This window comes from Pagrus pagrus (genome assembly GCF_965226575.1).
Source record: "Pagrus pagrus genome assembly, chromosome: 4".
NCBI lineage: Eukaryota > Metazoa > Chordata > Actinopteri > Spariformes > Sparidae > Pagrus > Pagrus pagrus.
Window position 1 is genome coordinate 9,750,575 of NC_140188.1, and position 25,668 is coordinate 9,776,242.

Sequence of the window (25,668 nt, forward strand, 5' to 3'; positions counted from 1 at the left end):
GCAGAGGGGACACATCCAGATGTTGCGCTGGCCTGTGGGGAGCAGCCTTTGACAGGGGACATACAGTGACTGAATGAATTAGCTGCCATTGAATCAGCCGCCCCTACTTTCTCTCAGGCTGGGCTCTGCTCTGCGTGGGCGTCTGAATACGTGCAGGCTTTCACAGGCTCGAGCTCGGTGCACATTTCTCCTCTTTCGATCGAGGACAGATAGGAAACGTTGGGCTCAGGCCAAGGGCAGCGTTGCTGTCTTCACACCGACGTAAAGAGCTGAGGTTGTTCTGACATTCGGGAATGGGAGACAAGATAATCAAGAGCTAATTTCTAATTGTTCATTGTTATGGTTCAGGCATTTCAAATGTTTCTGTCAAGAGAAGTTCAAAAGACAAAGCTGAATATTTTCATTTGTGACAGCTCAGCAGGCTCCACTTAGCGTCTCACTGTGAGTCTGTCTTGTTGGCAAACCAGAGAACAGTGAAATCCATTCTCTGCTTTGTTATTTTAAACGTGTATTTCTCCAGATTTTGACTTTCTTTGCCTTTTTATCGATTCAAAGCATGAACATTCACAAACACAATTAACAGTGTTTTGCACATTATTCTAATCTGTAATGGTCAGAGAGCTTCGACCTTGCCGGCAGCCAGCGCTGACTCATTATCAGAGCTAATTTCAGAACTGCAGAGGACACAATATGACTGCAATACATTCATGCTGCTTTGAGGGAGAGACTTACAGGTACATCCAGGCTGCTTTGTGACACTTTCGAAGCATTTTCAGCTGCTGTTCGGTACCAGAACCAGATGGATATGAGATCTTTTATGTCTTATTGCACCTGTTTGCTGTTCTCCAGGGATTATGCTGCTTTTGCTGAAGTGTAGGAGAGATGAGTTATGCTGAGTCCTCGCTTAGTGATCTTTCGTGCAAATTCCCATTCCATGTTCCTTTTAGTCAAATTATTTTGAGGGCTGCCTGAGATTTCATGAAACACCTGTGACTACTGGAAGTCTTTTGACTGTTTGCATCATTAATTCAGTCACAGCTCTGCTTTGTTGGTATGAATAATGGTGTCAGAACCAGCGGCTAGTCGTGGAGTTGTGTGAAACAAGTAGAGTCCCTCCAGAGAGCTAACTAAACTCACACAGTTGGATTATGAGAGTTTATCTATCAGCCTCAAAGCAGATGTGAGTCTGAAGCTGAGCGGGTACGACAGAGTTTTCTGGAAAAACTCAATATTTTTCATAATTTTTTCATCACAGTGTGAGATACAATGAGAATAGTCTCCGACGCGGAGAATAACAGCAGGAGGAGCAGCGTGACCTTCTTTCCTCACCAGAGCATCACTCATCAACTCGTTGAACTTCCTGCTTTTCAACAATCATTACAGGGAACAGAGAGCGAATGAGCCAAAGCCAAATACTGCCTGCTGCTGAACTAAGCCTCTGTTGTTTATTTAATGTTTAGCGAATAATGCATGACAATAAGCCACTTTTTGATTATCATATCTCAAAGAAAATGAATCAAAAGAGGATTATGTTGAATCAAAGGACGGAATTATTCATATCCAACACTTGAACAATGCCCCCGTTTAGAAATACTCTTAGAAGGTTTCCTCCTAATTGTAGCATAAAGTAGTTTAAAATATAAATAATTAAAGGGTAACTCCTTCAATTTTTCTCATTAATGTGTGTTCACAGTTCCTGAGGAGTACTACTGCACATGTGAAAAAAGTGGTTTTGTCTTTCATGGCTCCAGAGGAAGCTGCATGTGATCTGATAAATTACCTCTAGTGATGAGTTGCATTGTGGGAAATGTAGGCACCAGGTCTTTAAAAATATCACACTGTTCGACTCAACACAGAGACATCACCTTTTTCATTCCACATATTCTTCTTCCTTTTCAAAACCTGTTGCCTACATTACCCACAATGCAACTTAGCCACTGAGTGACATCAATCAAATAATTATGTATTTATGCATTTAAAAAAACCCTTGAAATGTCAAGTGCTTGAAGACAAGGTCAGAGGTCAGAGTCGAGCTTCGCTGCATGCCTTGTGCGTGTGCAGCGGACCAACGTTACCTCTCATTATCTACACAAAAGCTTCCAGGTGGATAGCAATTACAGAAGGGTCAGAACCAAATGAAATGTGTCCTTCATCAGTAGAAGTAGGAATAAGTAATGCGTCTGCGTGACACGGCTGAGTAGTTCTCACTCCACAGTCCCTGCATGTGAAGAAGTGCCAGTCTACTATCTCAGCTTGTGGAAGAGTCGCTGTGACACATGAGCGGATGAATATTTTAGTATAAATCACATTTTCAAAGTGCAGAATCATGAGCTTTTAGTTTGGTACTGAGTATTTGTTGTGCTTTTCCACCCACAGTGTTGCTGAGTTGTTTTCTCAGAGAGGAAATCTGCACCTGAGGTGCTAAATTCAGGTTTGCTGACTGCCAAGTACAGTTGTGACTCTTTAATGGCTCCCAGAAAGCCTTATGTTGCTGAAACAGGTCTTACCTTCACTGTCTAAAAGTCTCACAGTGGTAATAAACAGCTGGGCTCCTGTGTGCTTGTACTCTTTTATCAAAGTAAGAGTTTCCCATGAATTTGAGCTGCAGCCGAGGAGAAGGATCTGTCACTCCAGGTCTGGTGCTTATTCCAGGAGGCTGGCATCAGAGGAGCGAAGCTACAGGAGGTAGTGTGGAGGTGGAACAGGTCAGTGAGGTAGGAAGAGGCCTAGTTGTGGAGGCTTTGACTTTGATCCTGTGTTGTGGGACAGGGAGCCAGTGGAGGTTGTGGAGGACAGGGTTGATGTGGTCACTGGAGCCGGAGAGGGTGAGTAGGCAAGCAGCAGAGCGGAGTTAATTCAGAACTTCAGATGATACAGTATATAATTCTGTCGCAGTCGTCAATTCATGGTGTGACGAAGGCATGGATCAGAGCTTCAGCAGCAGAGGAGGAGAGTGATGGGCAGAGATGAGCTATGTTTGTCAGGTGACTGACATATTTCAAAGGAGAGGTTGGTGTCTAAAATGACTCCGACGCTGCAGATGTGTGTAGATGGAGTGGAGTTATCAATGGTGAGGCAGAAGTTATGAGTGGAGTCATAATACTTGGACGTCTTCAACATAACATCAAAACTGATGTTTCTACACATTCTGTTGCTAATTTTAGCTCATTTTTGTGTGTTTTAAACTTACATATTCCACCTTTGAAGCAGAAGTGGAATATAATTTCAGCTCTCTCTCTGGGAAAGACTTCTTGCTACGTTACCAAACAATGAGGGCTTGTTGTTACCCTGAAGGAGCAGCCCAATATCACAAAAGGATTGCAGAGGATTAAAAACGGCAGGGCTGTTTTCGTTTATTTTTTTTCCCTTTTGGATGTCGGCATGACACGGGTGAAATCGGTCTCTTCTGATGTGAAACTACTGTGCAGTTTCAGACCTCAATGGCAGGGAGAGAGACATTTCTATTTATTCAATTAGCCTTTTTATTCTCAGTTGTTTCCAGTCAGTACAGCCATTTGGTGTAATCAGTACTATCTGTCTTGTTGGCTTCCTGGACTTTTAGGGTTTTTCCTGTCAGTTTTCCTTCGAGGGATCTCAATTCAATGATCTGGGCCCGATGTGTATTGTCACTGGCTTTCCTGAACAACACAAATTGGCTGCGTGTATTCCTGGCAGAGTTTGGTAATGCAGCATGTCCGGCCCTCGGATTCAAGGATGACGGTTCAGCCACAGGCGTTTTCCTCTATCAATATTCATTTGTGTGGACGAGGCTGCCAAATGACACCATGACCAGAGCATCCTGGGACTGTGTGACCTCATGTGTGGCCACAGAGGAAGAGCTACGCTACATCGTGACCACTTAGACCATAAAAACGTGTGCCAGTGAGGAAACCTATGTTGCAGCAATTTAGGTCAAGTAGCACAGGTCAAGATTAAAAAGGAATTAGAAACACATATTAGGTAAAACATCTGTCAGATTAGACCAGATCTCACAGCTGGATTAAAAGGATTTAAAGCTGAGGGAGCATGATTCATATGCTTCAGTCCTCTTCATCCCTGGAAAGCAAATAAAGAGAGAAAAAGAAATCAGTCTGACAGATGTTCGAGCAGAGGGCTTCATTTTGATGGGCTTGGTTTTATTTTGCAACACTTCTCGTCAAAGCCCCAAAAGATTTTCTCTCTTCTGTCTGGGTGACTGGCCCCGTGTGACCGAGGTGGCACCTGCTGCTCCGGTGATGGATGGGTGGATGACAGGGGTGGCGGCTGTCACCCCTTCATCCTTAGGCTGCAGTGATTCATCGTCCTGCTGCTCTTCATCCCAACACCTCATCTACTCTGTAACCACATCCTGCATAGGGATAATATACAACACAGGCTGCCCGTGTGACATTACAATGACTTTTATCGACTTTATATGTAATATTATGTTTAATTCATGCAATATGCCTGTGCAGACCTCTAATCTGCTGTGATTTAATGTTGTATCTCATAAATATATGCAATAACCAAACCATGTATGAGATAACATATTGAGACATATTATATTCTTATACATATACATATATTCTGTATAATTCTTGTAATATTTGTGTGCAGACTTATGATTCATGTCCTTCTGCTTCTTTTACTATCTCTGCCAAGGACGTTTCGCCTCTGTCCGTTTATCTGTTTGTTTCTCCGTTGGTTTGTCATCAGGATTACAAAAAAACTACTGAACAGATTTCCACAAAAAGTTGGATGGAGGATGGGTCTCAGCCCAGAATAGACCCCATTAAATATTGGTGTGGATCTGGAAAAATGGACAGAGCCAGGAAGTTTTTCTCACCTGCTTTAAAGGGGCACTATGTAGTTTTGGAGAAGAAATTTAAACTATTTAAATTTTGACAATACTAATGAGGTAATAATACAATTCAGAAATATCCATCTTTTCCATAAGTAAATAAACAAGCTGTTATCAGAGGAAAATAAGGTCCCCAGAACACTGTTTGAAGCTAGAAAGGTGGCGGGGTCCGCCACATGTAAACAAAGTAAAACAGTATGAAATTGTGTTGCTCAGTCATGAAAATGAAGAGTTTGTTTATTTAGTGTGTTTAGGCACAAAAAAAAAATCAGTGAATGAAGATCTCTCACTTCTGATTAAAATGTCTTCCCCATAATTACATAGTGCACCTTTAACTTCTCAGGGAATGATTCATGGATCATATTTAGGTGGCTGGTATCTTTGCACGAGTACAATTTGATGGGGATTAAAAAAGGATTAAATCCAGTGTCAGCAGATTTTAATATGTTTTATTTGACATTGGATTAGGCTTGATTGAATTAAAGGGGACTGTTGGGCCTCGGCGGAGGTATGCGCTCTATTGACAGTGAGACTCTCACTGACCTACTCTATATTTAATATTCAGTGTTTTCACCCTGCATAAGGAAACATATACAACACAAGCTTCCTTTATGATATTACAATGACTTTTATCTGCTAAATTTAATATTATACTGAATTCATGCGATATGCACGTGCAGACTAGTTACTCAGATGTGATGTATTGTTCTTCCCCCTCATAATAAACTCTTTTATTCAGCCCAGAGATGCGATAACCATGGGAGACAGCATATTGTGACGCTCATGACACTTTATGTTTAGTATTCTGCTCAGTTCTCATAACATTTGTGTTAAGACACATGCTTATACAGTGATTTATTGTCCTGCTCTTTCTTCTTCATACCTCTTCTCTGTATCCTCTTCCATACAGTAGATGTGTAACAACCCCACCCTGCATGAGGAAAATATGCAACATGCTGCTTGTTTGACATTACGTTGACTTTTATCTGTTTTTAATCTACTGTTATGTTTAATTCATGAAATATGCCACTGCAGACCCATAATTCTGCTGTGATTTATTGTCATAGTATATTCTTTTATTTAGCCTGATATGCACTAATCACACCTTGGACAACATATTGTGATCCTTGACACACAAAATAACTTTGACCTACTTGATTTTTTTTAATGTTTTTTGTAATTCCTGCAATATTTTGTGATGATTAAGACACACTATCTACTATCTGTAGCTGCTCTATCACAGAAAAAAGTGCAAATATGTAATCAACTTACCTTTTCTCATAAACCTGATGTAATTATACAAGTTTTATTCATTTCAAGTTGATTGAATTTAAAATTCTTTGTCATTATCAGACCACTTCAACACCAATGTTTAGTTGCTGCTGGTGAAAACAAAACGCTTGAATGCTGCTTCATAGTAAAAGCTTTGGGGGGCTTTTATTGTGGAGATGTTATAAGAAATTAAACGTGTTTGTAACCGGTTCAGTGTAACCACTTTGTTAGCGATGATTCTTCGACAGTACTGCGGGGATCAGGACAAGCGCGTCGCCAGTTTCAGACACACCTTCATGCAGGTAGCCCAGTTGTGGCGGAAATGCAAATCCCTGCCTGCTGCGGCGAGTCAAACCAGGTAAAGCCAGGCCGGCAGATGTAATGGAAAAAGGGCATAATAGACATGAGTTCTTCGAAAATGAAGTTTTGACTTGAAAGGACGAGTTCAATCAACTCATTAAAGTTCGTTTTTTGTTGATTCTAGCGGCCCCTTTCGATGAAAGCGGTATGACAGGAGCTGTATGCGGTATGACAAGCGGTATGACAAGCGGTATGACAGCTACGCCTGCTGTCGTAAAGATCAGATCAGATTATTTTGGTGTCGAGTGAAAGAGAGACTGCAGAACGGGTCGCAATGAAGTCATGTGTTTATGTGTGAGCACAGGCATTAATAATAACTATATAAAAATCTTTTCGCTGATGGTCTCGTTTGCTGTTACAGGTAATTTATAATCATCAGAGGAATCACGAGACTGTTTCAGAAACACTCAAAAGTTCCTCGTAGTCACTTTAAAGGAACAAAATCAGCATTTTTGCAGACTTCCCAGCATGCATTGTTTGAGTTAAAAACCCATCCTGAGACCCTTTTTTCATAGTTTGAAGAAAAGGTGTGTTGGACTGAAACATGCTGTTTCATGGTGAGATAAGTCATGGTTGTTTGCAAAAATTAACACATTATTAATTCATCCAATAAGACTCATGACTCTGATGTGATTCATTGTTCTTCATCGCCATATTCATCATAATAAACTCTTTTATTTAACAAGGATGTGTTGCATTATACATGGGAGACAACATGTGCACGTGTGACGCTCAGGCTGACTTTGACCTACTTCATAATGTACGTAAATGTGTGCGCAGACTTGTGATTTATGTCCTTCATAGCTCTTCATACAGTCACAACCACACCCTGCACCGGGAGAAAACACAACACGTGCTACAGCTGTTTGGTTTAAATGCAATAAAACGTGTAAGTCCTGTGATGTTTGTGCACAGACTTGTGATCCTGCAGATAAACATCCAACAGGAGTCAGATTGGAAAATGGAAAAACTCTCTGATGAAATGAGTCGTGCCAGTGACGAAACACACCAGCTGCTGAATAAAGCTTCTGACTTCACTTGAGCAGCTGTATTTCTGTCTTCATTTGGCGACACTTCTTCTTCTTCTTCGTCTTGAGCATTTATTTTATTTTTTTATTTGCAAAGTCAGGAGACGGTGTGAGGGGAGAGGGACGGACGCCCTTCAGCCGCAGCAGCCGCGGACGTGCGCGCACCGCTGGAGGCAGTCGCGCTGCAGACCGGGGCTCGTTTGGAGGAACTCTGGCTGATGTTAGCGGCGGAGAGGAGTGCAGAGGAGACGGGGGAGCTGCTGGGAAAGGCATGACATGTGAGCCAAGTCTGCACAGATACAACAAATACCCAAAGTATGCGTGCGGCAGGGGCGGGTCGATGCTCGGAGGGACTTGACACAGGTGAATGAGCGCCCAACTGCACGTCCCTCTCTGCTTTTTTTTTTTTTCATCCTGCTTTCCCTCTCCACGGCTCCTGTCGCTGCTTCACCCTGCGCGGCGTCAAGGTGCAGCGGGGACGGGGAGGGAGGAAGAGCCGCTGTTTGATTAACTATCCGACATCATCGTGCGCAGAGGAGGAACAACGCGACGGCTTTTAAGCCGCTGAGTGACCGCAGAGAGAGAGCGAGACGCGCACACTGGAGAGGACACTATGTCAAAGGAGAGCAGAGGAAAAGGTAAGGGGGACGCTGCATGCTTGGGCTCGTGCTCACAGGTAGAAAACGTGCGTCTCGTGCCGCTGCTGCTGTTGCCGCTGGATGTTGGCGCGCACAGCTGCACGGATGGATGGAGGCGATCTGGAGGAATGCGTGTCCAACAGCCCCGGTCCGCTCCTCGTATCTGTCTGTCCTGGTGTTGCAACGAAATGTGTGCCCCGTGAGATTCAGTGACGCTGCAGGGTCAAACGCAAAAACAAAAACAACAACAAAAACAGATCGACTGACCAAATAATGACAGGTGAGCTGTTAGTGACCCACAGACACGCCTGCAGATCAGTGTGTCTACAACTGTGTGGCTGACCCTGTCTGAATGTGGGGTGACACTATTTTTAGCAACAGCCATTGAAATTCAGGATGTGACCACAGCAATAAAAAAAAAAAAAAAACTTTCGCAAAGGAAGTGGAGCAGAGATTCCCAGCCAGGTCACACACGACAGAAAAAGCATCAGACCGTAAATCAGAGAATAAACAGGGATGATGAGGAACAACACAAAGGAGTTCAATGCTTTGCTATTAATAGCAGGCTGCCCTTCATGCAGCTCATCTGATTGTGAAATTGGATGTGTGGTATGTGTGAGAGTTTTGACGGGAGAGAATAAAGGAGCCGTCTGAAGTCGTGACATTTCTGCGGCATAAAAAGGTTTATTTTTTTTGTCGCCTGTTCAAAAGATTCCTCTGCTGCTCACACGTGCCACCTGTTGCATTGTGCTGTTGGTTTTAATGTACCAGTGCTTTTAAGTCGTGCTGTATTTATTGTCTGGATTGTCTTTCTCGGTGCAGCAGCATCATTTCATCATGTTTTTCAGACTTTGTGTACGCGACACAATTCTGTTTTTGCTTTGCCTCGATTTGAAATGTGAAATGTGGGTGACTTTTATTCAGCCGGAGGTCCTGGCTTTATTTCTTATATGCCGTCTTGCATCTGCCCTGCTGAAGAGCCTTTGAGCAAGTCGACTAAAGCCCTTCCAGCTTCAGGCTTTTTCTGCTCTGCGTGCGGCCTTTGTGCTCTGACCTTTCTCCACGGGGGGCGAGAGCGTAGGGGGAATTTCCCTGCAGGGAATCGATAAAATATCAGATCATTTTGACTCTCAGTAATGAGTGTCACAACAGAGGGGAGATTTTATTCATTCAGTGAGGTCTGGGTTTGGGTTTGCTGCCTCAGAAGCATCCTCCTTTTACACAAGGGTGCAGTGACATACTCAGTAGAAAGTCTCCAGAGTTATATGCATAAAATATGTTTATTTTTTTTCCCCAACAAGCTGATTCAAACACAGTGCCAGGCTGAGGTGTGGAGTCGCATTAACCCGTTCAACTCTGGATTTACACGTAAACTCTCCCTTTAGCTCTTTAAATTCAGAAAGAATGAATTTTCTGTATCTGCTACTTCCCACACTTCGGGTAGCTGTTGTGGACTGTATCCATGCTGCTTTCAGTGAGTGAGTTATTCAAGACTTTTTAACACAGCACTCTTAAAACCTAGTGCCTAGAGAAACCTAGAGATATTCTGGCTTGCATCATTTTCACATTCTTCCGTGCTACTACACACACATTGAATTTTCTGAAGGGGATCTCTCATGACTGTGCACAAAAAAATCTGTCTGTCAGGTGCTAGGAAGTACTACTACTAAAAAAAAAAAAAAAAAAAAAAGCGTTGGTTTGGTCTGGAGACCCCAAGTTTGTAAATGAAAAGAGTCTGGTAGTGTGGAGTTAGAAAGAAGTGAGTTTACCCAACACATCCTCATACATAATCGACTGAACAGGACGATTGCCAGTCCCTCCGGAAAAACATCATACTGTAGATCACTGTTCCCGAAAACAACATGACTCCTGCAGCGACACACGTACTGGACGTACCTTCATTACGTACATAGCTGCAATTAAATGATGCACGTGAAATAATTCACTGTGGTCTCCTGAATGAAAATGCTGTGCTTGTTTAACCCAACCATCCACCCCAGCCTACACCTTATGCAGACTTATTCGCTACCTGACTTCCTCCTTTGCTGCCGCAAGAACTGCTGCAGCCAGTAGAGGCCGCCGGCTAGCAAGAAACAAAAAAATGGGTCGTTATAACCTGCTTTCAAAGTCAACGTGTATGCTCTTTTTTTCTGACAATAGAGGGTCATTGCTGGCGTACTGTTGGGGATCCAGTTGCATTGTGGGTATTGTAGGCGGCAGGCTTTGACATTAAAAAGATATCTCTTGTTTTGTTGCATCGATTTTCGATCTTTTGCTTAACATTGTGAGGCTAACAATGATATAGGAGCGCATTGCTAAATCGATAGACCACTCTTTTAACAACCATTAGCAATGTCACGACAATTTGAGATCAAGTTATGAGGATTTGAACAAAGACCGGCAGCACAGCAGACTCAACATGAGTCACAAACCAATAAAAGGGTTGAGAAACGGTCCTTCTCACACATATGAAAGGGACGATGCTGAATATGCTTCTCATTTTGAAACTGAGGTGCAGATATTTTGGGTTGGGTTTATTTGCATGTTGGCTGTGTACTAATTTGTCTAAATCCAGTTTTTGTACATAAAGACATCGGTGCAGCCTCTCAGGTCACCATGTGTTTGTTTTACTCGAAAAATCAAGCAGTCCTATTTTAAGAAGACAATCTCACAAGACAAATTAGACTCTCTAAATGCACAGAAAACATTTTTTTCTTTATCTCACCGGCTGCAACTGGGTGTCTTCTCCAGTTAATCTTAATTATATTGCACTGAGCCACACCGTAAAATTCACTCACTAATGGAAACAACACTGTGAGGCCTTAAATTATTTCAGCAGAGCTCTATAAAATCATGTTAACCCTGCGATGCTCCAGCAGACCGGTGGCAGATTGATGGCAGCGTGCAGTATGTGTGAGGTTACTGTTGGTACACTCATATCTCAAGCATGCAGTGTGTCATTAAATGTAGCTTGACCTCAGTTCACAGCACAACTTGGGACGTAGAGCGATTCTCGTGGAAGTGTTCTTCAGAGTCCTGCCAATATGGCCAGGACAGACTTTTTAATTTCATGACTTTCACTTATGTACGCAGATCTTATCTTAGTCATTTTCAATTATAAGAGGGCTGCAGGGGATCCCACACTTCTTAATTCTAATTTCAATTTTCTGTCTTCATTCACTTGAGAGCAAAATCTGCATTATTATCTAGAATAGGCACTGTGTAGTACTGTAAAAAGCAAGAGTAATAAAGGCGTGCTGTGTATTTAACAACCAGCGTTTATGGACTGTTTAAGCGTTTACAGTTTGCAGTGTCTTCTTTCAGTCTCTGCAGCAACGTCCGTGGCCCTGTGCCCAGATTCAGCGACTGTCAATTAAAACCGAGGAGAGTCCCAGTTTTAATCATTCAAATATTGAAAGATAATTTGAGCAGAGTAATAAGGATTTAGGAATTATGAGGGCTGTGCTGTGTAAAGATTCGCTCCTCAATTTGAAGGAGCAATGACTCATTTAAAAAAATATTAATGGGTCTGGTCCACACTGAAATACTGAAGTATTGGATGGATTGCCATGAACGTTTGCACAGACATTGATTGTCCCCGGATGACGAATCCCAATAATGTTTTACGATCCTCTGAATTTTAATTCAGCACCGTCACTCAATGTTTTATTTTATACGTTGAAATTTCTCAATATTTTCTCAATGGATTGCTCCAAAATCTTGTACAAATATTCATGCCTCCCAGAGGATGAACCCCAAATTACTTTGCTGAGCCTCTGACTTTCCCTTAAGTGCTGTCATGATGGACCTTGATGGACCATGACAAAATTCATGGTCCATAGAGGCTCAATCCTGCTGACTTTGGTGACCCCTTTACCTTTTTCTCCGGCGCCACCATCAGGTCAAGATTTTAGCGTAATTTTAATCAGCAAATGTTAGGATGCTAACACGCTAAGCTAAGTTGGTGAACATGTTAAAGACTATACTTGTGAAACATCAGCCTGTTAGTACCCCATAAAAAATCTTTAGTAAAATGACACCATGTGATATGTGGCCTGCCACTGGGCTGGATTTCTCCCACAAAAATGAAGGTCACATTACAGCGTGAGGAAGCGCTTCTGCCATTGCGTAACCAGAACAGAAGAGGCATTGTTTCCCCCGGGTAACGGTGGAACAACTTGAATAACAGTGGAAACACTATACTGCACTGAGGAGGCAAAGAAGGTGAAGAGTGAGAGCGACAGAAACCGAGGTAAAACAAGAGCGAGCGCGCGGGCAAGTCACTCAAAGGAGAGCGCTCCGGTGTCGTGTCAGAGTCTGCTCCCTCGCTGATATGTGTTCCCCCTTACCACTGGGACCTGAGACTGTTCGAAAACTGTTTAAGCTACCTATTCAAGACACAGAGATTGGGATTTCATGGTCAAATTGTGATTCTTACAGTTGTTTTTTTGTTTTGGACAGTAACCAGAACATTAGCGTTAGCCATGTGGCTAATGCTGACAGCAGAGCCACGAGTAATACCACAGGGAAATGCTTTAAGTTGTGTTCAATGCTATGGAAATACCAGTGAGTAAAGAAGTAGGGCTGAGGTTGGCAACAATACGTGGGTAACTCCGAGGACATTCATATGGGAGACCGGGGTTCATGTGACTCAAACCATGACGTCTTTCTCTTTCCCGCCATTAAGAGGAAACTAAAAAACGTAAACAAACCTAATGGTTGAGCTAACGGCCTCACAGAGCTGCTAGCATAGCTGTTGAATTTTGTTGAATAAACAGTCGACGCTGCCAACTGGCTGTCGGCCAGTTCACTAAATCTTTCTCATTTAATTGTTCCTTCTGCGGGGAAATACAGATGCTCTTTCCCCGCTGCGCTCTGCTTCTCATTCAAACACTTTCACACCTGCGAACGTCTCAGTCTTTTCATTGGCCACCGAGGAGTTACAGCAGAGGGTGCATCCGTTAACGGGACCCACGATTTAATCAGCTGCTATGGGAATTCGAAACCGTAAACACTTCAGCTACACACCTGTTTCTGTTTCCTTGTAGCTACAGTGCTTCCACCCCACTGCATTAGCTGCTGCTGGAAGCCGGAGAGGTATTACGCTGCCAAACCTCTTTAAGAACTTTTGCTTTTCTAATCAGCCTCGCTCATCTTCGTCATCCATCCTCCCAGAGTCGAACTGACCCCTGCTGCTCGTCCTCCCTTAGATTCATAGACCATTCCAGGGCTCTGTGTGAGGTGTAGCACCGTTTTGCATTTTGCATTCCTCATATTTGATGAAATTGGATGCGACTGAAGGTGTTTTTTTTTTTTTTTTTATGTGCTGTCCAAATAAAATAAATGGGAGGCCTACCTGCTGTTTCGCTGAGATTCAGCGTCGAGCTAAAAATAGCTATGGCCGAAGGATGCTGATGAACAGTCTCCCCCTCCTCGCTCTGCTTCCTTCTCTCCCTCTGAACAGGTGAATAAAGTGAGCGCTAACCATTTGCCAGTGTTTGATGCTGTCAGTGATTCCCCCAAAACCCAGGTCCTATCACTCAGTTTATGACACGATAAACACTTTACACTGCAACAGCATTGCTTTGTGTGGCGTCGTCGTGCTGGCAAACGGTCCCCAGACAGCCTGCTCGACAAGCAGCACCACAATGTTCTCTGAATGCTACAGAGGCGTGTGCTAATGCATTCAGCCCGTGACCTCTGCTATTTATTTGATCATACAAAACAGTGTTAATTTAAATGTAATAGCTGTTTGTCATGGGGAAGCACACCGGGCTTGTGTCGGGGAGCAGCTACTCACAATGCGCACAGCAGCTGGCGCGCTGCTGTTTGAGGCTCACCTGGAGCCGGAGCACCAGCCGACTTGTTGTTTGTCACGGCCAAGTGTGTTGACGTCACACTGATTTTCTGAATACAGAGTGGAAGGCAGAAACAGTGTTTTTCTTTTTCGCCTCGCCTTTTCAGATTTCTGGCTATGAGGAAGCTCTTGGGCTCTTGAGAAAGGCACAATTACTCAGCTCTCCAATACTCGCCTCTTAATAAACACATTTAGTTTAAAATCCTGTGCGAAGTGCCGGCTCGGAGCAGGTTCATGCCATTTTTTCTGTTTTTGCTGATATATTGGAAGCACCTGTCAAAGAGCACCCAGTTGAATTGTCAATCACTCAGTCAGCTTGTCAACGGGCTTTTTAAGAACTGTCCATAGCAAAGCTGAAACGATTAGTCAATTGACTGAAGTCAGTCAACAGAAAATAAGCAGGGATTTTGATGATCAATTGAAATAATACTGTTATCAACAATGCCAAAAGATTTGGTGAGTCCAGCCTCTCAAATCTGATCATTTGCCTTTTTTCTTTCAAATCAAATCAAATCAAATTTTATTTGTATAGCCCAAATTCACAAATCACAGTTTGCCTCAGAGGGCTTTACAATCTGTACAGAGACGACACCCTCTGTCCTTCGACCCTCGATTCGAGGGTCTTTGACTTATACAATGGTGAAAGTAATATTTTTAAAGTCTGGACAGTGTGTCCGACAATACGTGCTGATTCAATGATCAGCTCCTCATCAAGCTCTGCTGAAGCCTGATAACGACCCATTCATTTGAATCAGGCGTGTTGTGGCAGGGAAACATCTCAAACATGCAGGAAAGGGGGGCCTGAGGACCAGGTTGGAAAAACACTGGGTGGAAGATGTGATGGGAATTTTCTGGTACTTTCAAGTATTTTACAGGCTAATCAAAAAGTAATTGCCTGATTAATCTACAATGAAAACAACTATTAGCTGGCCTGCCCTTAAGCCCTATTCGGACGGTGCTAGATGTCCCCAGTATTACCCAGGGACCTCTGGTAATTTGTAATAATTGCAGGGGACGTCTGTGATATTAATCCCGTGTGAATCCGCCTCGTCTGTGATTTCTAAAGTAAAAATTCCACCTTTATTACCTAGCAAATCTGCCGAACACAGAGGTCATGTGATGATAGTGTACAGTACAGTGCTGATTGACTTGTTGGTGAAGTAAGAAATTTGATTGCGTGCTCTTAATAGGTCGAACAGCATTCAGCAGCTGTGCTGTGGGGTCGATCATATTGACAGTTAAAGGGAACAAAAGGCTGTCGTAATGAAGTACAGCCACAAAGCATGTGTCACTTGATCTAAATGAGCTGCAAACGTGTGTTTATGCTGGTAACACTTGCAGAAAGAAGGCAAATCGACTCTGAACTATACTGATAATGTGGCTGCTGAGCAACAGACGCCTCGCCTACTGAAACTTGTTGTTACATGGAGCCTTTACATCATATCCAGGAGAGTCTGAGTAAAATATGGACTTATCCTGTGCGAGAGCGCCACACGAAAACCCAGCCGTGAGGTGGTCATCTCTAAATCCCATCAGGTCCCCTGGTGACACTAGTCCGGTGCGACTAAGGCTTAGTTTATCTTATCCAGGGCTCCATGCAGTAAGACTGCTTTTGAGGTTAAAGATTGTTCTGCGACAAGCAAATTTACAAACGTTTAGGCTACGAAGGTTTTGATTCATTGTAATGGTTTTATGGTTAACTCTTGACACTCTCGTTGGATTGTTTTCAGCCCAGAGAGCATCAGTTTTCAGTTAAAGAGCTCTGATAAACCCACTGTGCACCACCCATAGGGGAATATTTAGCGGCCAAAAGGCTAGGATATTTTGGTGGACAGACACATGGCTCCACATGTTGTGCTGTGTCTTCTGGATCTTTCACCCAACGCAGATTTAAAGACAACCCAAGATGACGTTTATGTTTTTCAGGCAGCCATTGATTTCCATCCATATTAAACTGCTCATAATCTCGAATTTGAATCATGTAAGAAAACTGTAATGAGGACGCAGGTACAGTCGATATATACGGTTTATGATCTCCTCACTTGGAAGCTGTTATTAACTGCCTCCTCACTCAGTACATATCCAAATTAAAATCAAGAGAGCGTGGACTTTATAATGAACCGCCTTCACATGCAGTCATCCTCAGACTGGACATGCAGTCCTATACGTGCTCACTGTTGCGTGGACGGAAGGGGAGAGTGTGCAGGATTAGTAATGATGATTATCACCTAGTTGCAGCGTAGCAGTCCATTAGCGGTCGATGCTGCCGCTGATCTGCATAGCTGCAGTGCAGATAAATAGCATCCAGGATGATGTCTGGATGCTGAATCTGTGACTGATTCAACATTTCTGACATCAATCCCCTCTACGTCTCTCACTGGCTGCAGAGATTGATTTTAACTGTGTGCTGAAATGAGGTATAATTAAATTAGAGGACAGGCTATTAATAGCCATTTCCAGCTCACAGAGGACCAGACAGACTTTATTGTTTACTTTTTTATGCACTGTAGGATGTTCACTGTGGCATAAACCGACGCAGCAGACACAGATTTAAAATGTGTGTGTGGATTTGTGTGCAGTACCTCATCAGGTCCACGTGGTTTCCATCTTTACTGGGGCGTGCTGGATATTAAAATGAGGGCACAGGCACTTCTCATTTCCTCCCATTGCTCCATCCACAGAAGGAAAACATTATTGGATTTCCTCTTGACATGGTAGATATGACATTTTGACGTTGTGACTTGTCCAATATTCACTCAGAAGAGGTTTGCATCATCACACAGCCCTCCTGCCCGTCCTCTCCGCGTGACGTCAGCCGTTGCCATGACCTGGTCGCTCTTTCGGGTGACGCCAGTTGCTCCCCCAGTTCCCCGTATATTAAATGCTGCTAATTACAAAATGAGGAAATGGCACTGGCGTAGCTTACTGACCATCTGGGTTGGAGAGGAGTCAGGGCATCGAGAATTACAGCTCTGGCAAAAGAAAGTCTTTTAGGATGGTGGGAGTCGTCCTGTGGGGCCGTCCTTGACGCTGAGGGCTCGATCATTATTCTTAAAACCGAGAGCACTTCATGAGTAACTTGCTGATTTTTTGGCTGTGTAAGAAATGAATCTGTGGGTCTAGAAATAGGCTGTTTTTACAACTAACCCATTGCTCTTTGCTCTGGTGCTTTGACTGTTTGGTTTGGTTAGTCTGTTGAGGACCTCAGATAGACCACCATTATAAAAGAGACTCAAACTACGGTAACAAAAAGCACAACTCTCGGTTTCAAATGATTATACATCAATGAAAACATCATGAATAATATTACAAACCATTCCTGCCAATAGATCCCATCTTTCACACTGGACCTTTAAACATCCTCTGAACAGACACAAATGGCTGCAGATGAAAAACATCTGCGTGGAGTGATCGGAGCCTTCAGATGTCTCGAGATGTGCTATTTATTCGTTGGGCTGATGCATTAAATAAAAACCAACCAGTCCCTTTTAAGTAACACTGGTGTGCCTCAGTAAATATTTTAGGCGGTTGTACTTGACTCCAGAGGGTTTATAATCCATTTTGTGTCAGGAATTACCACACTTATCACTCTGTTTACTCCACTTTTGAGACGCAAGTACAGTTTTTAAAGGAAACGCTCGTACCGTCTGAGATTGGTGGGATTGGTGCCCTTCTTTGAAAGCCACCTGCAAGATGAATTCAACTGCAATTACTGTAAATGCAGCTGCATGATGATCAGACCCATCTTAAGAGACCCAGAACCAGATTAAATACTCTTAAACCTTTGAACTGTGTGATTGATATTCATAATATGTACTCAGAGGTGTCAGAGCTCGATTTCTGAAAAATCATCGTCCTTTAAATAACCTCACACACCGAACAGGCTTTTAATACTTTATCTTGTTTTTACCTGCATTTTTGTTCATGTTTATCATTGATTTAACTTTGAATATAACCTTAACATTCATCATCTTAGCGAATACTTGAGGTAAACTCGAGGTTTTTACCTAAATCTTAGTGAATCGATGGAAAATACAGTATAGATTAATAAATTATAGGGTTTGTAGACGGAGAGCTTTTCTCCCACTGTGAATATCACATCACATATGAGTCATGCGGGATGAAAGATGTTCTTTGCTCACTTGTTATACTGTTAAGATTCACTTAGAGAAAAGAAAACTTGATTTTGCTTTCCGAGCCATAAATACAGACGAAGCAAATCTGCAGCAAATCATCACCACAGGCGCTGCTTGGTATTTATGTGATTTCTTACCCCTTCTCCGTAGCGATCTTGTTGGAAAACGTCAAATACAGGAAACCCGTTTTTACGTGAGTCACCTTCACCCAAGAAAATGAAGAATATAGCAGAATACTGTCTAAATATTTTTCTACAATAGCAGCGTGTGCTTTCTTCCCTCTGATGTTGTTTGACACAACTAAACCAAAGCATCTCCAATTCATTCACACTGCCTGATAAATACCCCTGAAGCTAAACCAGGTGGCCTCTGCTGTCAGAGAGTCAATTGTTAGGTGAAAGATGCAGCCCACTAGGTTTTTCTTTTGCAGCAAGCTTAGGTGATTCTCTGCTGGTGAAGTCAATTTCTTTCTTTGTAAGCTGCTTAGAGCGTAATACTAGACCACGGAGGGAAGTTTGCTTAACTCAGTACGGCACAAGTCCTTTCGGCTGTTTCTTTGGCTCAGTAGGTAAAACGAACACAGATGAAACTTGTCCTGACATGTTTAGTGTCTGAATTTGATCTTGCGTGCATTTTTTGGTGATTAAAATGCACCAAACGGGTTCTCTTGCCTTGAGGAAGATCTTGATTGTCTTCATGTCAGTGTCTTTAGTTTAACAGTTTCACTATTGAAATATAAAAACCTTCATTAAATTGATATTTTTGTCCACATTGACATACACCTCTGTAATGTGCGTGTCCACAGGGACGTCATTTGATGTGAGGGCAACCCGTGGGCCGTGTGCTTTGGGTTTTTGTTTTGAAACCCTCTCTTTTACTACACAAATAGCTCACTTAAATGTGTTTCTGAAGACATTTTTGACAAGAAGTTGGCCATGCAGTTGCAGAATCTGTCTTCAGCGTGACTTGACTATTTAGTATTTTGTTGTTTTCCAGGAGGCAGAATTCAACTTCACACAAATCAGAAGCAGGCGCTGCGCCCCCCCGTCTCACCGAACGCTCCTGTCTGCTGCCAGAATGCACTGCACAGCTTCCTGACAATGAATGGGACGTGTGGAAATGACCGATCCCGTGGACGCGTCCCATCAATCACTCGTCCTGTTTTCTCATTTGAAACACAAAAAGGGAGAAATGTACATTTTAGTTTTGCATTGCATAAAGCTGTAGCGTCATTGTTTTATCATAGGCTAGATAGCTGCTCAGCTGTGGCTCACTCAACACCTAATGTGAACTCAGTTACACTGCTAATAACGCTCTGTCTGCCCGTTAAAAGGAAAGTTACAGGTTTGCCGCAAGTTTGTTTACTCAGTCTCTCGTTCATTATGGTGCAATAACTCTGGCAGCCTGTCAGCTGATGTCGGGCAAACACAGACACGTCTCTCAGCCGGCTGAGAGGAATATGAGCATTACTGGCATTTGATTTGCTTTCTTTTAAATTAAAGATCTAGCAACGATGCCTATAAAACACACATTGACTGTAAAAAGGGATGATTAAATGTGATTTCAATTGTCCTTCGACACTTGTATTTCTTGGTTACAGCTGCAGTAGTTCACTTGAAAAAAACACAACTGTACTAATTAAGCCTTCCTAACAGCAAAGGTAATTGGTTACAATCCTCATTACATTTCTTATAACTCAGCACAGTTTGGTCAAAAGTGCCCTTTCACAACTCTACACCCACGTGTTGAATACATAAGAAGACGCTGCAGTTTAACAAGTAGCCTGCCTACTGTTTGAAGGTGTTTAACGTTAGCCCCGGTGACTCACAGCAGGGTTTCCTACCCTCTTGTGCCGTCACGTCCCGGAGCCGTGTGTTAACTGAATGCAGACGGAGCAAACTGAGCCCTCTGTCAAGCTCCTGGTAACACAGTGAACATGAACATTGGAGTCGTGTGTCTGATAACTTTACTTTTAACTCCTGAGGGAAATATCTGTCTCTTTAGCTATATTAATGCTCAACTATGTTTACCAGCTAGTTGCTAGCTGTTTGCTGAGCAGGAGTGTAAGGTGGATTTATTAGTTTTTTGAGAACAGCTGGAGAATATTGATCAGAGTGGCTTTAAAAAGCAAAGACAGACCTACATTATATAGCCAAAAAAAAAAGCTCTTTGCCTGAAATACGCCTGTTACCGAATGGCATTTTCAGGTCCATGTCCAGAGAAATCTCATAAGACTGAGCCATCGGTGTCCCACTCTTACAAGGATAGTCATACAGTCAACATTTGACCCATGGGTGCCCGGTGACAAATTAAAATCTCAGCATTACCTCGACACACGTGTAGCAGCTGCAGCCATGTGTGTGCAGTAAAGATGGAGATTCATACCTGTATGCAGGTGACAGATAGGGGGTATAACCCGCAATTGCAATGGTGCAGCTCCAGTAATCAATGCTGTCAGCAACTATTTCAACCGGCTGCTGACTTCTGTGTCACCTCTGCTGGAAGAGGATAATGGAAAGAAAGAGATGAAGAAAGATGAGATGAATCACAAGCAGCCTTGTCTTGCTCTGAAGTAAAGCTTTTAGGTACCTACACACAGATTGTCTTTGAACAGAGCCCAGTGAAGTGCCAGGCTTCTCCCCGCCTCTGCCTTTCTCAATGCCAGTTTCCATAAGTTGCACATTCGGCTTCAAAGCCAAGATGTTTTGGCTTCATATACTTTACTTTCCCAGACAAAAGCAATTTGATCAGAGGTTTTGATGTTTAAGGTGATTTTGTTTGAATATTGTAAAACAGAATTTCAGCATATCTAATTAGTGACTGCAACATAACAGCACCTCATATATAAAGTGCCTATTGACCACACAGCTAATCCTTTAAACAATTAGAAAAGAACTTGCTAGCTGTAAAACAAACACCAAGCAGCGGAGCTGATAGCAGATTGTGAGCCGTAGTTTCTCCGGTAAACACACCGACCTCTTCAGCTGTTGCAGTTAGACAGAGCAGCAGCAGGCGGTCAAGGAGGCCAAATAGGTTGTTGTGTTTACCGGGGAAACTACATCTTACAAACCGCCATGTCAGAGCCACACTATGAGTTAACAGTCCGGGTCAAGCCCAGAGAATGCAACCAACGAAGGCAACCAGTCAGTCATCAAAGAAAATCAGTGGGATCCATAACAATGGGTCATGGTGAGCATGCTAGCATGCTGGTGTTAGCCTTTAGTTTAAAGCGCCTTCATGCGTCACCGACCTGCATCAACATACACAAACTGTTTTCTGTCTATTTTAATTACTTGTTGACGCTGTGTAATTTCTTGCAGTTAATTTTAAAACAAACACTTTCCTCCTCTGGTTTAGCCATTCACACAGAGCTTTCATTTTAATTATTAAACACCATGCGTTGCTAAATCAGTCACACCTAATATGCTTGGGACTACAATCCAATTACACCAATACAGATTTCCAGTACACGCTTAAGTGAATAAGCCTCAGTCGACGAAAAGAGTGAGATACAGTTTATACATGAAGGGGAAGTCTCCTCCCTGTAGTCCTCAACAGCTTAAATCAACATGCCAATCGCAGTGACTTTCTGATAGATGAGAAAAGGAGGAACATCCTCTCACCATAATCAAAAAGTTACTATTCCCTGTTACTGGCTTCCAGGTACATGCAGGATGATCTGCTCGGATCTGCACTCCTGCTGGTTGTGTTATCATAATCTGTAGTTCTTTGAAGCATTCACTCAGTATCCGTGGGTATATAGTGTACAGTAATGCCCTGCGGGAAGCAACAGCAGTCTTTTCCATTACCCAGTGGGGAAGGCATCGCTTGGTGATAGGCACTCCGGTGTGAAGCTCCAGCCACACGAGCAATTGCTTAGATATCCTAAACCTTATAAGAGATACAAAATGCATGCAACTCCGGGAGTGACGTGAGTCCCCTGCGAGCAGAATATACGCGCGTATCTGTGCCTGAGCAGTGGACGCACTGAATAAAACTCACTTGAAGGGCCTCAAAAGGTGACCGACAGTGTATCCAGTGCTCTAAACACATTAAAGCCCTTGATGGAGAGAGCTGTCTGGCACATGTTTAGGTCAGCAGCTGGCTTGAGATGCCTGCATCAGGAGTGATTTTATATTTCGGAGTAGTTTCTTTACTTCTGTTCGTGATGTGAGGACCATCAGGTCCTCTTTCCGCTCGGCTTGTTTGCTGTCAGAGCTGTCGCACACAGCAACGCCTCTACCCATCCTTATGCCTCCTCAAGATGGCTCTCTCAAATCCTCTGACAAATAGAAAGCCCACAAGAGAGTGACGGGTCAGGTGATGTAAGATGCTTAACAACTGGCAGAAATGTCACATAGGCAGTGTTGCCAACTGTTTGTCAATGAAAGTAAGTCAGCACCAGCTGCAAAAGTAGCTAAAAAATCGCCAGATGACATCATACGCTCATTTACGTATAGCTTAGTGGTTCTGTCGGTTGCAGTGATTATTTTTCCAAATTATCACAGACTCACTACAGGGACTTTATATATTTGAAGTTGAAAAATTTTCAAAGGGAGGGAGAAGAGCAAGCAAACCATTGAAATACTTGCGAGATCAAAGAAATCATTTACATATTTCGAAGCTGTAAAACACCCTTATTCAGAGAGAACGAGCGATAGAGAAGCTCTAACAAACTATTAACATATTACAAGCTCCATTACAGAGAAAGTTACAGAGAGAGAGTGATAGGCCCTACCAGACCTAACTGCTGAGATGGAGAGATTTCACTGCTGAGGATCCGTGGTTTGAAGCCTTTCCCTGACGGTCAGAATAAGTCACGAAAGCTTTTTAGAAATAAAGGTGCCAAGAGGGCCAAAATCATCAGGTGGAGCTGGTGGTACACGTACCACAGTTAAGGAATCAGTGTTATATTACATTTTTTTGTGGCGTTTCCGGTAATGTTTCCACTCATGACACATCCACTATGTAGTATTTCCCAGCTGTGTAAGAGCCAGTCCTGGATGCTATGTCTCTAGTTAGCATGGTTGATCTTTAGGATATGGGGAAGTTTTAACACCTGCAACCACAGTCAAACTTGTTCTCCAAGTTGGGCCAGTTCATTGTCGTCCTAAAACTATTTTCGCATGCACCATAAAGTGAAATGTGCTGATTAAAAATGTCTTGTTTGTAAGCCAAGCAGCCAAACAGGGTTTGAATGCCGTAAGTCTTACATTACTTGTTACCATTTTAGGACGAATTAGCGCTAAACTGCAATATAAGAACAATGTTGTTTCTTTATTTCCTTGTCTTATTTGTGGACCATCAGCTGGATGCTGACTTTTTGCAGCAAAGCAGAATAACGTGCAGTTCTTATGATTTACGTACGTTCTGGTCAAGAGTTTGCTAAGAATTTCAGATGTTTTTATTCCTCCTGTTTCCATTTTGTTTAAGTGGGGGAGACATATTTTCATTTCCATACAGAGACGTAGTGCATTCCTGAAAACAGTCATCATCTGAATGGTTTGCAGTAATTGCTGTTTTCTGTGGGTGCAGAAAATTGCATAATTTGGCCAGATTGTATGTTGAGCTCCCCCACTGGCAGTTTTAAACGACACAGATTATTAGAGACGGTATGTAAGGGATGCCTGTGCATAAAGGATAAATGCCGCTGTTGGTGAATATGTTGCTGCATAATCAATGCTCACTCAAGTACTAAACTAATCTGCGCCCGAGCCTCCTCACTCAGCATCCAGTGTAGGCCAAGATGACAGGGTTAAAGGCTCTGCGGTGGTTCAGGGATCCCTGAGCCCCTGGATAATGATTTGCTGACGGCCACGGATCCAGGATGTCATGTTTCTCCCTGTCAGCTGCATTTTACAGTGGTAGAAGAAGCACTCAGATATTTTAGGTAAGAGTTTTGTGGCTTAATACGATGACAAGGAGTGATGACGAGTGACAGTGTTGTCAGAAGCTGAACGGTTGAAGTGTCACCGGATGCCCAAATCTGCATGGTGACAGAAACGAGTGTATCACCAGACAACCTGTTTGTTTCTTGTTTCAGAGAGCAAAGAAGCAGCACACAAACAGAAATAATGAATTGGTGTGTTACTGGCAGTGTTGGGTAGCGTTACTTTTTTAAAATAGACACGTTCTCTTGAAAATGACTTTTCAAGAGTGATGCCAACACACAAATTTAAAGCCAAACCTCCGGGCGGTATGCTGTGTAAATTACAAAACTGATGGATGGAAAGTGTTCAGTATCCCAGGAGGGCAGCGTCTCCTCCAGCAAAAAGTCTGTTGTTCGCACACAGCAGTACAGAATATATGAAAATGACGACGTGGACCGGTTTCTGTCAAGAATTGTATGGTGCCATTTGGGCTTTCTGGTTTTATTAAGCATGGCCTAATTCCCATCATTTATATGAAAGTAGCAATTTCCTAAATCTGGCCGGTGGCTACATTGTGTCTGAGCTGTCAAATCGGGAAGGATGCAGTGGACTCAGACGATGGGAAAATGAACCATCAAGATTTGGCCCTGGGCCGTGACATGGGAGACATCTGGTTCATTACAGCTACAGGAAGAGTTACTTAAGGCTTATCAAAGTCACTGTCCCAGAGAGGGAGAAAACATCTTGGAAACTCAGGGAAACATTAAAAGTAACTCAGTATGCCATGAAATACAACTTCCAGTGGTTTAACTTCACACCTTGAGTCCTCACTGTTGGTGGTGGTTAGAGCTGCAACATCTGTTTTTGCAAAACACTGCTTTCAGCCTGATGTGAGGTCACCCTGAACACACACAGTTCAGCGGTAGTGTGCTTTTAGAAATCATTTGCTGCAGTAGTCTGTTGTTTGCAATGGTTTTATATCTGGGTACTTGAGATTGAATATTGTCAACAAATGGTTGAGTGCTCTAAATCCTTTTTTATCCCTGCTCTTGTATCAGAAGGTCATAAAAAATGTGCCTGGCTTCCTCGCTGAGACACTTGTGTGCGATGACACCGCTCAAAGGAAAGTCCATTTGGATCTTTATACCTGCTGTGATACTCCAAAGGCCATCTCCACCCACCTGGGGCATTTACGCTTTGCTTTTTTTAAGGCTATCAACCAAATGCTTGCTTATCCTTGAGTTCTAAGATTAATGGCACGACCCCTGCCTGTCTTCTTCAGTCTAAAAGCAAAGATGTTCTGACTTATTTTTCTGACCCACAGGATCATCACGAAAGCACAGCGCCACTCATTGGTGTCTGCAGAACATCGCACAAGAATCAGTCGACAGCTCCGACGAGGAGTTCTTTGATGCCAGAGGTTAGTATTACATTTCATTCCCCTATTTTTTCCCCGTCTTCACTATGTAGTTTTTCTGTCCCACCGTCAGTAATAGCCTCAGGAATGACCTGACCTTCTCTATGAGCATTTTAAACTTCCAACAAGTGTGTATATTTGTCTGTCTTGGAGCCTTTTCCACTGCAGGGACTTAATGAAATGTGACATCATTGTCATAAGTCCTGCTTTTGTTTCCAAGCTTCAGGAGCTTAATTTCGGTGCTGCTCAG

The 25,668-nt window shown here is 42.9% G+C and overlaps 1 protein-coding gene across 2 annotated transcripts in view; it reads left to right on the forward strand.

The window, feature by feature from the left end:
- Positions 1-7,415: 7,415 nt before the first annotated feature.
- Positions 7,416-25,668, forward strand: part of pitpnm3 (PITPNM family member 3) — an 89,085-nt gene continuing 70,832 nt past the window's right edge. The window contains exons 1-2 of one of the 2 annotated variants that reach the window (XM_084350278.1): positions 7,416-8,138; positions 25,326-25,421. In XM_084350278.1, the coding sequence (XP_084206404.1) occupies positions 8,114-8,138; positions 25,326-25,421 (121 nt within the window). In that variant the 5' untranslated portion in view covers positions 7,416-8,113. The remainder of the gene's footprint in view (positions 8,139-25,325; positions 25,422-25,668) is intronic. The other variant, XM_084350279.1, reaches the window with a different exon arrangement.